Below are 15156 nucleotides of genomic sequence, written 5' to 3' on the forward strand. Positions count from 1 at the left end.
GTTATAACATTACGTGCACCTAGTTATAACGTTATGTGCAACTACATTCCGTACACGTGACGGGCTGTGATTCGTCCGCAGTTTTCTCCTGGGCGGCCAGTACGCACCTGAACGCGATCCTATATATACACACATATACATATATATATATATATACATATATATATATATATACATATATATATATACATATACATACATATACATATACATACATATATACATATACATACATATATATATATGACATGATTAGGGATCGGAGTTAGGAGTAACTAAAATGTGTAGATTATAGAGAAAAATATAATGAAAACCACAATATTACATACAATGATACAATTATAGATGAATAGATTATACAATAGATATATTTACATAACGATATTGAAGTTATACTAATTAATAAGTATACCATCATTGATTTTTTTTTAAAAAAAAATTGTAATCATTATGAGTACAAACACAAATAATAGAATTAGCATGATAATATTTTAACAATCATACCTATAGAATGTCAAGTAAATGGTGTGTTGCAGAATATGTTAGGTTTAGTTTTGGATGAATACCAGTGAGAAGGGGAGGAGTTTATATACTGTTGTTTTGGGTAGAATAATGGTTTAGTTAAGAATCTATACAAAATTGTATTATAGAATCCTATTAAGAGTTCAATATTCTAATTTTAAGTTAGGAATCTATACACAAGTGTATTATAGAATATTGTCAATTTATTTGAAAACTACAATAAAGAAACAAATTGCCTAAAGAATTTAATGTTAAACTTCCATTATATTTAACGGAAAGAATTTGGTAAAATTATAAATGATTAGGATATATTAGGAATTTAATTGGAGGTTGTACAATAAGAAGAACACAAAGTACAATATGTTATAGCAGACTATTACACCAACATTTTTTTTGTTCCAGTTAGGGGTCTAACATTATTGGCTCTTATTATAAGTGTAGATTATTATTATTAGTATTATTATTATTTTATTTTTATCATTATTAGTATTATTATTATTATGAAGATGCTCTCGTTCACCACCAACATCATTGTAAATGCTATATCTTTTGTTCATCCACCACTCTACGAGTTCTAGTGACGAACGCCAAGTCGTCAAAGTACTCATCCGCGCTCACAGCTTGGCACTCTCTGAACAGCTTCATTACCTCCCCTTGGAGTGCTCCTAAAGACGCAAGCCTGTCTGCTACTCTGTTCTGCTCTCGGTAGATTGACTTGAACGAGATCCTCCAGTCCTGGTTAATCCACCACTTAATCTTGTCAATACATTGTCTCATAGGTCCTCGTCCCGTCGTACCCTCTTGGAGCCATTGCAGAACACATTTCGCGTCGGACTGCACTTCCACATCACGGATGCCTCTTTGCCATGCCCAACTTAGTCCCTCAGCGATTGCACTCACTTCGATTAGCGTCGGATCTCCGTACGAAACATTGCATGATGTACCTTCAATCCATTCGCCCTTCCTTTTACGAATAACGCCGCCCCACCCAGCTTTGACAACGCCAACTTTTACGCTACCATCCACATTAAGAGTGAACTGATGGTCCATGGATGCGTTCCATCGAATTCGAAGGGCTGTGTGCGTCGTTGCTCTGGCCCTACCACCATTGTGTCGTGCGAACGCTCGATCAATCTCCTCTCCTGCTTCCTTAATCCAGTTGATTTTGTGTTGAGCAGTCATTTCCTTTCCATTAAACACTCAGTCACACCGCCATTTGCATATCCACCAAACAATTATAGCAAATTGACATGGCCAGTCGTCGCCATCGATCTCACTCCTTCCACTGGTAATATTCTCGACAATCCAGTTGCGGAAGGTGATGTTAGGCCATCTTCTTCGTCTCTCAGCAGGTGCGAACGCCTCCCAGATTTCCTGCGCTTTAGCGCATTTTCTTAAGATATGGTCGGCTGATTCCTTCTCCCCATCGCAGAGATTACAGTTATCGTCCATGGTGAATCCTCTTCTTTTCCGTTCGGCATTTCCCATTATCCGTTCATGGATGGCGGTCCACATAAACGTTTTAAGTTTATTCAGGACTTTCAGCTTCCACAAAACGCTACAAAACCTATCCTGCATGTCAACCGGGTAGTCATGCACTAAGGAATACGCAGAAGTAACCGAAAACTTACCATTAGCTACACGGTTCTAGTAGCATTCATCATCTCCTTCGTCATGTTGTAAGGTGTACAACATCACTTGTTACTTGATCTCTGGTGGTATCTGCGACAACATCTCCCATTTCCAGCCCCTAGATTCGTCCTAGTAGGCACACACTCTATCGTCGTTAATGGAGCTACCCCCGTGATGTGGAGTCACATGAACCAGTGTTGTCTCCAGTAGCCACGCATCAGTCTAGAAACGGGTTGCTTCCCCATTCTTAACCAAGAATCTGGTTCCCTTTTGAGTTAAACCCTTAGCCGCCACAATTCCACGCCAAGCGTTTGAGCAATTTGATTTTGCACAAATAGTGTCCCATCCTTCTTTGTCGGGAGCATACTTTTGTTCTAATATTTTGACCCACAGGCTCTCTTTATTAGTTATGAGGTTCCACCCGAGTTTTGCCATGAATGCCATATTCATGTCCTTTGCAGATCTGATTCCTAGTCCTCCAATGTTCTTGGGCTTTGTTACTTCCTCCCAGCTCACGAGGTGGCATTTCCGGATCTTAGGAGTGCCCCCCCATATGAATCTGCGTATTCTTTTATCAATCGCCTCCCATACTCCAGTTGGCATGAATATGGTTTGCATCCCATAATATGGGATAGCTTGCAGTACCGACTGGGCCAGGACCTGTCTACCTGTTAGCGTCAGAAACTTAGTTTTCCATCCATTTAACCTGTCATCAAGTTTGTCCAACAGTGGGGAGAATAGGTTGTTGGTAACTCTTCCATGAAAAGTGGGCACTCCGAGGTACTTGCCCAAGTTTGTTGTCTCCGGGATGCCAGCAATTTCAGTGACTTTCCTAGCTTCTTCAATACTCACATTTTTTTAGAAGAAGATTTGCGACTTGCTCAGGCTTACCCGTTGTCCTGAAGCCCTGCTGAATCTCTCAAGGCATTGAGAGATAACAGCGATTTGTTCCTGCGAAGCTTCTGCAAACAACACAAGATCATCAGCAAAAAATAAGTGGGTGAGGAGGGGACCATACCTTGAAAGACGGATGCCTTTCCAAACTCCTTGCTCGGTTTTCTCTGTAATAATGTGGCTCAGCCGTTCCATACACAGTACAAATAGGTAGGAGATATGGAATCGCCCTGGCGGATACCCCTGGAGGGAACAATTTGATCGAGCTTATCACCATTCCATAGAAGTCTCATTCTGGGGGATTCCACGCATGTCATAATGTTTCTAATCCATTCATTATTCATGCCCACATCCTTTAGGGTATCCCTGATGAACTCCCAGTTAAGTCTGCCGTATGCCTTTTCGAGGTCGATTTTGAGAATCATATGTGTAACCCCTCGGTTTTTACGACAAGGTTAAAGTTCGAGAATAGCGGTATAAATTTTTTTCTTAAGCTATGACATTTAAGAGAAGACGGTTCGGTGCTTGAAATAATTTTTTAGGATTAATTATCGATAAGCTGCGAACTACGTATCGGTTACGAATCGAGGAAATTTTAAGGACGTAGATTCAATTCGAATTTTCCAGAATTGGGATTATTAAGTATCATACGATTAGGCCTGAATTTTTAATTAGTTCAAGAGAAGTTCTAAATGGACCATAAGGGATAAATGGTTACGGACTCTGAACCTAAATTTAGCGGGACACCGAAAAATTCCCAAAATTGGTGATTTGCGACGGGAATATTTTTACGATAATTTTGGTATTAGAATTTTCCCGAAATAAGTTATAATTCTCCGAACATTCATCTGATTTAAGCTTAAACTGGCCAATTAGATTAATATCTTCATAAGGGATTTATGGGGTGTTGACATGTGGCAAAGCAAATCCTACTCTAGATTGGATCATTAAATGTGATGACATAGGAAGCATGGTGCTCTTGCACTTGATTGAGTAATTAGCAAGACAAAGCTCACATCACCTCTCTCCTACTCCACTCCATTTTCGAATTACACTAAGGAGAAGAAGAAAGAAAGCTTAGTCTAGCATTGTGATCATCTCTCTCCTCTCTTCATCCCATTTTCGAAAATCCACTAAGGTAGAAGAAGAAGAAAATTGTTCAAGACTTCCACTTGTGATCTAGAACTTCCACTCATTTTTTTTTCCCATTCAAGTGACCAAGTCTAGGTAAGACTTTAAGCTTTGATGGTTCAATCATCTCTAGAATATAAGGGTTAATGTTTAATACAAGATAATATTATTGTTATGGTGACATTTTCTTTAGGATTTTTGGAGAAGAACTCCAAAGAGAACACCCTCAACTTTTACGGTTTAAAAGGCTTCTACAAAGGTAAGGATTCTCTTAAGTCGGTTCAATCGCTTGGAAATAGGCAAATGCTAGGAAGAATTGCATGTTTAGAATTTTGTTCATGAAAAGTGTGTGCTATGTTATAGATCTAAAAGTTGGTTCAAAAAAATCCTTGCTTTGATTTTTGATAAATTTGTTATGCATGTTCATAGCTATTTTATGCATGTATATGTTGGATTTATGCCCATATAGGCTTATACTTGTGAAAATATTGAAGTAAAATCAAGTTAGTCTCTGGCAGTGACTTCCGTGAATTTCTGGGAAAAATCGGTAAGGTATTTTGATCCAATTTTTTTTATACATGTAGTTCTATAAGTGTAGAAGCTGCATATAAAATTTCATAATTTTTGGAGTAGTATAAGTATGGTTTTCGATTATTTTTCCAAAAACTGGTCCAGAGAGGAAAAAATGCTGGACAGCACACTGCCAAGGGCAAAAATGGAATTTTCTGTGATAATTCGTGAACCTTGATGACCAAAACTTTTTATGAACATCAAGTACTATGAGTTAGGGTCCTACCATAAAAATTTCAAGTGAAAAAGAGTTCGGGAACTATTTTTACCGGCTCAATCTTTCGGACTGCGCCAAGCTGAAATTTTCTGAAAAAGAATGGTTAGAAACAATTTTGACAAATATTATTTTTGTGCATTATATTAACATGGAAAATAATTATGTTTTGAAAATTATTATGACTCTATACTTGATTTTCTGTGACGTGACTAATACTAACCTAAGCATGCGGGTTGGGAAAATATATCTGAGTGAGTTATTGGTGATGGAGTCGTGTGATGAATTAAAGGTGGATGTGTTTCGTACCCCACCGTGAGTTAAACGTGGATGTGTTTCGTACCCCACGTGAGAGTTGGAAAGGTGGATGTGTTGTGTACCCCACCGAGATCTAATAGTGGATGTGTTTCGTACCCCACTCGTGAATTAAAGGTGGATGTGTTTCGTACCCCACCGTGAGTTAAACGTGGATGTGTTTCGTACCCCACGTGAGAGTTGGAAAGGTGGATGTGTTGTGTACCCCACCGAGATCTAATAGTGGATGTGTTTCGTACCCCACTCGTGAATTAAAGGTGGATGTGTTTCGTACCCCACCGTGAGTTAAACGTGGATGTGTTTCGTACCCCACGTGAGAGTTGGAAAGGTGGATGTGTTGTGTACCCCACCGAGATCTAATAGTGGATGTGTTTCGTACCCCACTCGTGAATTAAAGGTGGATGTGTTTCGTACCCCACCGTGAGTTAAACGTGGATGTGTTTTGTACCCCACGTGAGAGTTGGAAGGTGGACGTGTTGTGTACCCCACCGAGATCTAACAGTGGATGTGTTTCGTACCCCACTTATGAGTAAGGCGAGAATTGTGTACCACGAGTGATGTGTGAGAGCTAACCATCGGGTGAATCAATGACTGTGTTATATGCTTGAATTACTGAAATAAAGTGAAACTGCTTGTTGTTAGAATGTTTGCAGGTTGATTGCGACTGTTGGGTAATGTTACCTTACCTTATTATTATTGATAATTATTTTTGAAAACCTTTGTTTATTTTCAAGTGACCTTGGATCTCCTTACTTAGCCGTCGCGCTAACTGCACTTCATTGTGTACCTTATCAGATGAAGTCTAGCGTGGGTATGCTCAGGTAGCCGATGAGCTCTGAATAGGATGGAGGTTGAGGTTGAGATCCTAGAATAGCCACCTTGGAAGAATTATGTCCACTTGTATTAAGTTGGACTTTGGATGTATTTTGATGTTGTAAGTTTAGCCTGTGCGTTTGGGTATAGGAGAGATACCTAAGCGTGGCGGTAACACCCAGTTTTCTGCTTTTTGAATTATTAGCTTCCGCTGTGATGTATACTATTAGGGATTTCGTAATAAATCCTAGATGTGAAAAATTGGGGTGTTACAATATGACCTTTATTACCCTGTTTATTGCGCATGGAATGAATGACTTCCTGATAAATCAAGATATTATCAGTGATTTGTCTCCCAGGGACAAAGCTGCTCTGTTGCTGCCCAATAAGCTTCCTTAGAATGGGTTTGATCTGGTTCGTCATAGCCTTTGTTATAATTTTATAAATTACATTACAAAGGCTTATTGGTCTGTATTGACTAGCATTAGTTGGGCAGCTATTCTTGGGTATGAGGGCAATTGCGGTATCGTTAATTCCCTCTTCAAGGTGTCCAGAATTTAAAATCATCTTGACCTGCTTAACAACCGATTCACCCACAACGTGCCACGCCGTTTGATAAAAGGACGCATGATACCCATCCGGGCCCGGGGCTTTTAAAGGACTCATAGCGAATAGTGCTGCTTTGATCTCCTCCCTAGTAATGGAGGCATTGAAGAGATTCCAGTCTTCCTCCACGAGGTTAGGGAATCTACCCTTCGGTATACAGCTGATATCGGCCTCCTCGTCCTTGGTAAACAGCCCAGTGAAATAATCCTGAACTGTCTTCTCCACTTGTTTCTCATCAGTCATAGAGTTCCCTTCTTCATCCAGAAAGTTATACCGACCTATTTTAGCCTTCTTATTTTTGGTCGAAGCATGGTAGAATTTAGTGTTGCGGTAGCCCGACGCGATCCATTCCTCTCTCGCTTGTTGGAACCAGAGAATCTCTTCCTGCTGCAACGTGTCTTCTAATTCTTGTTTGATTTTCCTTTCCAATTTGAGCAGTCCCACATGGCGTGCGTGTGCAACCTATACTTGGATCCCTTCAAGCCTACGTAGTAACTTATTTTTCCTTTGGTGGATATTTCCAAACACATTTCTGTTCCACTCAGTTAATTTTAAGGCCATCCCATCCTTATTTTGCCACACTGTATCTTCTCTATTCTAGTGTTGACTAATGAAGTCCATGAACAAGTGGTGACCAGTCTAAGCCCCTTGAAAAAGGAAACTTTTCTCTTTCTTCTTACTCTGAGTATCAAAGTCAATTAGTAACGGGCAGTGATCAGATCCGAGCGTCGGGAGGTGAGTCACCTTCTTTTCGTGTATGAGGTCTAACCAATCCATGGAGCTAAGAGCACGGTCGAGCCTGGCCGCTTTAAAATTCTCATCATCCCTTCCCTGCCTCCAAGTGAACTTCTGACCCGAGAATCCAAGATCAACCAGCGCTTCTCGGAATATCCAATTTCTGAAGTCCCCATTCCTGTGGTTCCCGGGGTTGTGAGGGTTCGAGCATTCCTCATGACTAGCAATCGCATTGAAGTCACCCGCAATCAGCCAGGGGTGATTCACCTGCACTTTCTCCCTACTTAGAGAATTCCAGAGACGCCGACGAAGGTACAGAGAAGGGCTGCCATAGACTACAGAGAAGTTCCACCTTCTCCCAGACAATTCCCTTACAGACATGTGCACATATTGTGGATGGGATTGTAGAATATCCACTGTCAACCCATTCGACCATAAAATCCATATGCCTCCACTAAATCCAAGGGCTTCGACTCTTGCCCACTTTTCAAAGCCAAGCTTGATGCAGATAAAGTTGGCATTGCTACCTGACGTTTTAGTTTCCACTAAACAGAGCATGTCCGGACGGTGTTTGCTCAGAAGCCATTTCGGAGCTCTAAGAAAGCACTTAGACGCTACTCCTTGACAGTTCCATATGATAGTCTTCATGGAAAAACAAGCTGAAAAAAGAAGAGTTAATACCACAAATAGTCCTCGACTTTCAATTCGACCACAAATGGTCCCTTGACTTTCATTTTTGACCACAAATAGTCCTCCATTAAAATTTCTGTTAAATAGGTGTTAAATCTAGGGCATTATTGTCAAATTGATATATATATATATATATATATATATATATATATATATAATGGTCATAAAATAAAAAATGTTTATAATTTTTCACCAACAAGCATAATTGAAACAATTAACGAATATAAATACTCCAAAATAAAAAGACAATACACCTTATTCTCTTAATTATGCGTACAAAATGAAGATTTAATATTAGAGCTATCTATTTTTAATTTAACCAACAGATTAAAATGAAAGAAATTTTTTTCAAAAACCTTGCTTCCATCACTTCATGATTGTTCATACATGGCCGATTAATAGTTTTCACTTTTCATTAATCAATCAAACATTTTGTTTGCGACATAACTGAAAGCCACCACCGGTGAATTAATATAATTAATCAAGTACAAATTACAAACATCAATCATTGGTTTTTATTTAATTTGTTCATTTATGAAATTTATCACGTCTATTTTATTCTTATATTTATTAACTTAATGTTTGAAATTAATCAGGTTGTCATATAATTCTAAAAAAGAAGTAATCATAATAATATTTATCAATTTGACAATATTATCCCTAGATTTAACACCTATTTAATAGAAATTTTAAGTGAGGACTATTTGTGGTCAAAAATGAAAGTCCGAGGACCATTTGTGGTCGAATTGAAAGTCGAGGACTAAAAGGAGTACTAGCCAAGTAGTCAGAGGACCATTTGTGGTATTAACTCCGAATAAAATTTTAAATTCGAATATTTATCGAATACAAATACGAATAGTTCTCAAAATAGTCGAATTCGAATCGAATAGTAAGATATTTGACTCGATTCAATTCGTGTTCACACCTTGTTAAATATACAATGTCCATTTTTATATGCATAAGATACATTATTCACATGCATAATGTACATTATTTATGTGTAAGACTCATTTTGAGCACGTGTTGAATAAAGAGTTGTGTATTACAGAGTCTCCTTTCCAATGCTATCAAATTTGAAATTATATGTACTTCAATTCTTCCATAGCATTTTCTGTTTTTGTTTCTTCAAAACGTATTAAAGAGTTGCTCCTGAAATGAAAATTTAAAATTTGTGTTCATCTTCAACCCTAGTTTGGTTTTGTATGTATGAAGGGAACATTGAATTCATAATCTGTTTACTCTTGCAATGAAGAACCAAATCTAAGAATGTGAACATGGCAAAACAATGACATCAAAATCGAAGCTATATCTTGAATTTGTGTAGCTAAAAGCTATTTTAACTCTGCAGATCTTTGTTTGGTCCGTTCTTTCACCAGATTCTGAACATACAGTTCTCCAGCCCGATAGGACGATCGAACCTGAGCAAGTTCAAATTTAAAGTTCATTGCAAATTTTATAGGGGGATAACTAGTAAACTAGATAGCTTTAACACTTCACATGAACAAAATATAACATTTTCTCAACTAAAAGCTAATAGAATTTCTCCAGCTATGACAATTATCATTCTAAAAGCGATAAAGTATGAAGTCTTACCAGAGGCCCACTGGCAACATATCGGAACCCAATCGACTCCCCATACTCTTTCCAAAATGCAAACTTTTCAGGAGTAACAAACTCTTTGACAGTGAGATGTAATGGAGTTGGCTGCATATATGGAATTAGTGTGGATTAATGTTTGATAGGTACAAGTATTTGTGTGCACTATGATAGCTGTTAGCTGCTATGAAAAGCAAGGTTTCTTTAAACTTTAGCTTAAGCAAGACAAAAAAAAAAAAACAAAAAAAAAAAACAAAAAAAAAAAAAAAAAAAAAACAAAAAAAAAAAACAAAAAAAAAAAAAAAAAAAAAACAAAAAAAAAAAACAAAAAAAAAAAAAAAAAAAAAACAAAAAAAAAAAACAAAAAAAAAAAAAAAAAAAAAACAAAAAAAAAAAACAAAAAAAAAAAAAAAAAAAAAACAAAAAAAAAAAACAAAAAAAAAAAAAAAAAAAAAACAAAAAAAAAAAACAAAAAAAAAAAAAAAAAAAAAACAAAAAAAAAAAACAAAAAAAAAAAAAAAAAAAAAACAAAAAAAAAAAACAAAAAAAAAAAAAAAAAAAAAACAAAAAAAAAAAACAAAAAAAAAAAAAAAAAAAAAACAAAAAAAAAAAACAAAAAAAAAAAAAAAAAAAAAACAAAAAAAAAAAACAAAAAAAAAAAAAAAAAAAAAACAAAAAAAAAAAACAAAAAAAAAAAAAAAAAAAAAACAAAAAAAAAAAACAAAAAAAAAAAAAAAAAAAAAACAAAAAAAAAAAACAAAAAAAAAAAAAAAAAAAAAACAAAAAAAAAAAACAAAAAAAAAAAAAAAAAAAAAACAAAAAAAAAAAACAAAAAAAAAAAAAAAAAAAAAACAAAAAAAAAAAACAAAAAAAAAAAAAAAAAAAAAACAAAAAAAAAAAACAAAAAAAAAAAAAAAAAAAAAACAAAAAAAAAAAACAAAAAAAAAAAAAAAAAAAAAACAAAAAAAAAAAACAAAAAAAAAAAAAAAAAAAAAACAAAAAAAAAAAACAAAAAAAAAAAAAAAAAAAAAACAAAAAAAAAAAACAAAAAAAAAAAAAAAAAAAAAACAAAAAAAAAAAACAAAAAAAAAAAAAAAAAAAAAACAAAAAAAAAAAACAAAACAAAACAAAACAAAAAAAAGAGTGTGGTTTCTGTGACAGTGACACTGCTCAAATCATTCAGGTTCAAATGGAGCAACTTATTGCCACCAAAAAGGTTCATTATCCAGCCCTTAATGTGGTTTTAACTCTTTGAATTGCATTGAAAAAGGAAGATGAAAACTAGTTGCTCTTTTTCTACATAGGTTCCTAGATTATCAAGTGCAATCCAGCATGCTACACAGCCTAAAGTAGATCCCAGCCAGATAGCAATTATACTTACCTGTAAATACTGTCCAAATGTCATAATGTCAACATCTATTGCCCGTAAATCAGTCATGGTTTCCTTTATCTCATCATCAGTTTCACCCAGTCCCAGCATGATAGAAGTTTTTGTTACCACTCCTTCCTTAAAGAGCTTTGCATGTTTAAGGACAGATAGGCTCTGTTCATACCTGCACAATCCCATTAAATACTAAGCATTCACTAAAATGATGTGATTGAAGGTTGCACTATAAGGAAATGAAATCACGAAGCAAAATCCTCCTCAATTTTTGGTAATAAGTGAATTGAAATGCAATTCTGATATGCAGATTTGTATCCAAGTCCTCTTCTTGATGAAGTTTACTTCACAACAAGAGAGCAGCACTTATGAAGAATAGGATCTATGCTTAATGAAGACTTTGATTTTGATAAGGCATGTCATTCAAAATGCTATACATTAGTCATTATACTCTAAGGTTCAACAATAAAAAGGAATTATGCTTAAAACTAAAGAATAAATCAAACTCAAGCAATAGAAGCTTACCAATTTTTTTTTAAAAATCAAGGAAAACACACAAACAGAATCCTTTCTACACCTTGAGAGCAATGATGGTAATGCATTTAACTTGTTTTCATTTATTGTTTGGTAAGCCAATCAAAATGGTAAAGCAATGTTCAATTTCTGATTCAGAATTCTTCATAATTAGAAATGAAACAGAGTTGTTTCCAAAAAAACAAAAAAAATGAAACAGAGTATAGCAAATACAAGTTTAAGAACCCTCAATTACCACCTTGCTTCCCACATCTAAATATATAAATTTAAAAATTTTGAGAGAAAGAGAGAGAAGATGTCAAAGTGTATAAAAATGCAAGGCAAAAAACAGCTAATTTTTCTGTTCTTATAGTCATTGTGGAAATTTAAGGAAAAACTTTTAGCAAACTTACCCAGCCCTAGGATCTCTAACAATACGTTGAAGTCGTTTCACAGTCTCAATGTTGTGGGCAAAAACATCTAATCCAGAGTGAACTAGAGTTGATACAGCATCCAGGTCCCCTCGAAAATCAGAAGTCAAGCACTCAACCATAATGTCTGGCTTAAGTATCTGTTAAAAGAATCAAATGTCGCATAAAATGCCCTGAAATTAATGCAGTTGTCCGTTTTTAATCTTCCCATGCAGAACAAAGAAAAATTGTAATGAAAAGCAATTAAGTTATTATGATATACAAAGAAAAGTGTTGACCTTCAAGGTCCTGACAGTTTCAGCAAAGTGACCACTCCCACCGTCAGGTAAATCATCACGATCAACACTGGTTAAAACAATATAGTCCACACTGCAGGAGGAAATTCAAGATGAAATGATGAATTATGACAATTTATGTAAAAATGCAATCAGGTGCTCCAATTATTCTTCTCGATGCTAGGAGCTTGGAATGCCATGACTACTAGCTAAATATATGCTAGAACGTGGTTGATACTTATTAGAGACTCAATTTTGGCTTTAACCCATTAACTGGAGTAGTCTTGTTTAAGTTGTTCCTAAAAGGAGTTGAATTCTGTTTCAATTTCCCTTGCTATCTTCACTCCAATTTTCATAAACTCGGGCTTCAAAGTAGACCTTTTGAGTTTTGGCACACTAGTATCAAATAAACATAATTATCAAAAGAATACAAGTATTTCAATAATTTGGATGTAAATAAAGAAAATTGTATCCCCTACCCCCAGCTAGCAACAGCTTGGGCAGTGTGTAAGGGCTCCAAGGGATCGGGAGGAGCAGGGTTGCCGCTGGTCTTAACGGCACAGAATCTGCAGCCACGGGTGCAGGTGTCTCCAAGGACCATGATTGTGGCAGTGGCAATGCCGTCTCCGCCTCCATTCCAGCACTCACCAATGTTGGGGCACTGTGCCTCCTCACACACAGTATGTAGCTTGAGACCAGATAGTGTCTCCTTAACCTCCCGATATTTCTCCCCTTGAGGAGCCTTCTGCCTCAGCCATCCCGGCTTCTTGACATTAGGATCTCTTCCCGTATGTGGGCCCATTCTGCCTGGATACGGATTTGCTTTGGGCTTCTTCTCCTCCATAGACTCACAGCTGATGTCCACTCCTCTACATATAGCTCTAGGTCTTACACAAGACAATGAAGAAGATGAACTGCAAAGAGCTTTATTGCTGAAAAAAGGAGAGATTGGAGTTCTGGGAGGATAACATTGCTGAATCATTTCCCTTCTCTTCTTCACTCAAAAATAGGAATTGACCTGAATGCAGGGGTGGAACCAGGAAAAAACTTTAGTAGGGGCAATGTTCAAACAATTCAAAGAAGCCCATGAGAAAATATCAAACATCAATAAAAAGGTTCAAATAAAAAATACATCATAAATTACAATACAATATTTTTTTTATGAGCTATGGCATAGAACTCCTCTACACTCTCATATTCTGAAACCACTATAATCTTTAGCTCCATCACATCTTTACTCACCCATATTTCTCATTAAAAAAAAAGCAGACTATTTTCTCAAACTGCACTAATTCTCTATCAACTAAAAAATCAAGCCCATATCTAAAGCAAAACCAAGCAAATGTATTATGAAACAATGGTTAATTTGCATAGATAATCACACGATACTATCATACAAAAGGGAAGAAAACCCAAAGAAGATTTAGCTAAGTCCACATTCTAGATTAGTAGATTTCTAGCATCATAACAAAATTCTATCACACTGCGTAGCTATCAATTGAGAAAGCAAATAAGCAATGGCAAAGCAGTATCCTTGAAATTCTTAGAGGGAGCAAAATACCCTGAATTCGAACTCAGAGTCTTGGAGAATTAATTTTTAACCAAGAATTCAAATACCCAAACAAATTAGGAAGAAAAATCCAAATTGCAGAGAGAGACGCAACAGAAAATTTACAAAAGCAAAAGAAACTAACAGACGCACAACAAATTCAAAATTCATCAATTCACATATTGTAAATAAATATTACAAATTAAAGAGTGAAGTTGGCGGCTGTCGTACACTCGTGGTGAAGAAGTAAAGGATAGAAGAAGACACAGAAGGCTGGACTTGAATGCGTACAAGAAGGAAGAACAGCCGTAGAGCTGTAGAGAAAGTCTGTGCAACTAATCGCGTAACCTTTACCAATCTCCATTGATTTCTCCGCCTCATCGCCGTCTTCCATTTCCCTATACCTTTTCAGGATTTATTGGGGAGATCCTCCAGGTTTTTAACCTTTACACTCAAACCCCATTTTATTTTATTTATTTAAATTTTTTTGAAAGGAAAAAATAGGGCATTAAATCAGAATAAAGAACATTAGCAAGACAAGACGACAGAGTGATCACCAACCACTCACTCCAACCTGATATCGAAATGGCTTACAGAACATCAATGTGAGCGGCACCACGATTCATAGATCACTTGAAAAATATAAAGCGCACATCATTAAATAAGGATGTAACTTCCTTAATATTGTCAATAACAATGCCTAAAGTAGAAATAAAAGGTGCAGAAGTAATAGCATAAAAAATTATTGCGAGTTAGTTTCAATATCAACATTGTTAATTGCCAGCTCCTTCAACCACATATGATATAATAACAAACATGGCACCCGTTTGGCTACAAGGGCATATCTTGTTGGTAAGAAACACGATGTGAGCTGCCAAGATAACGTCTTCACTTTCGGAGGAACATTAAGCGATCAAATTTTATTCTAGGAACGTTCATGAGCCACTGCTCCCATCGGGTGATGGTAGTAGCTTCTTACAAAGTAGTCACATTTTTCTTTTCAATACCAGCTATGTCTAGGAATTTGGAGGCTTTCACACGTTGAGTGGTATGCTAAGTATAAGTTAGGTATCTCTATCGTCAAACACATCTCACACGCATTCCACATTCCAACCAGTCCCATGCATGTTAAATAGTGACTTCATTGGGCCATTTGCGATGTTATCAAGTAGGGCAGTCTGCACGCAAAGATTTTCCTCGTAAAGCGACCAAGGATCACCTCCTATGGTGGTGGTGCTGTGACACCCCAACTTTCTTTTCGCTAAGACAGGCATAACTTAAACATAACA

At 36.1% G+C, this 15156-nt stretch overlaps 2 protein-coding genes across 2 annotated transcripts; both read right to left on the reverse strand.

Annotated features, from left to right (window-relative positions):
• Positions 1 to 7336: 7336 nt before the first annotated feature.
• On the reverse strand, positions 7337 to 8080 carry LOC115995981. The gene has a single exon (XM_031235124.1). The coding sequence runs from the start codon at positions 8078 to 8080 to the stop codon at positions 7337 to 7339; it is 744 nt and encodes a 247-aa protein (XP_031090984.1).
• Positions 8081 to 9208: 1128 nt separating this feature from the next.
• On the reverse strand, positions 9209 to 14235 carry LOC115996348 (lipoyl synthase, chloroplastic-like). Its single transcript, XM_031235556.1, has 7 exons — positions 14099 to 14235; positions 12798 to 13336; positions 12322 to 12412; positions 12026 to 12183; positions 11100 to 11271; positions 9716 to 9826; positions 9209 to 9540 (listed from the first exon to the last, which is right to left on the reverse strand). Exons 2-7 carry the CDS (start codon positions 13298 to 13300, stop codon positions 9454 to 9456), a joined length of 1122 nt encoding a protein of 373 aa, XP_031091416.1. The 5' UTR covers positions 13301 to 13336; positions 14099 to 14235; the 3' UTR covers positions 9209 to 9453.
• Positions 14236 to 15156: the final 921 nt, after the last annotated feature.

Source organism: Ipomoea triloba, chromosome 11 (genome assembly GCF_003576645.1).
Source record: "Ipomoea triloba cultivar NCNSP0323 chromosome 11, ASM357664v1".
Lineage (NCBI taxonomy): Eukaryota > Viridiplantae > Streptophyta > Magnoliopsida > Solanales > Convolvulaceae > Ipomoea > Ipomoea triloba.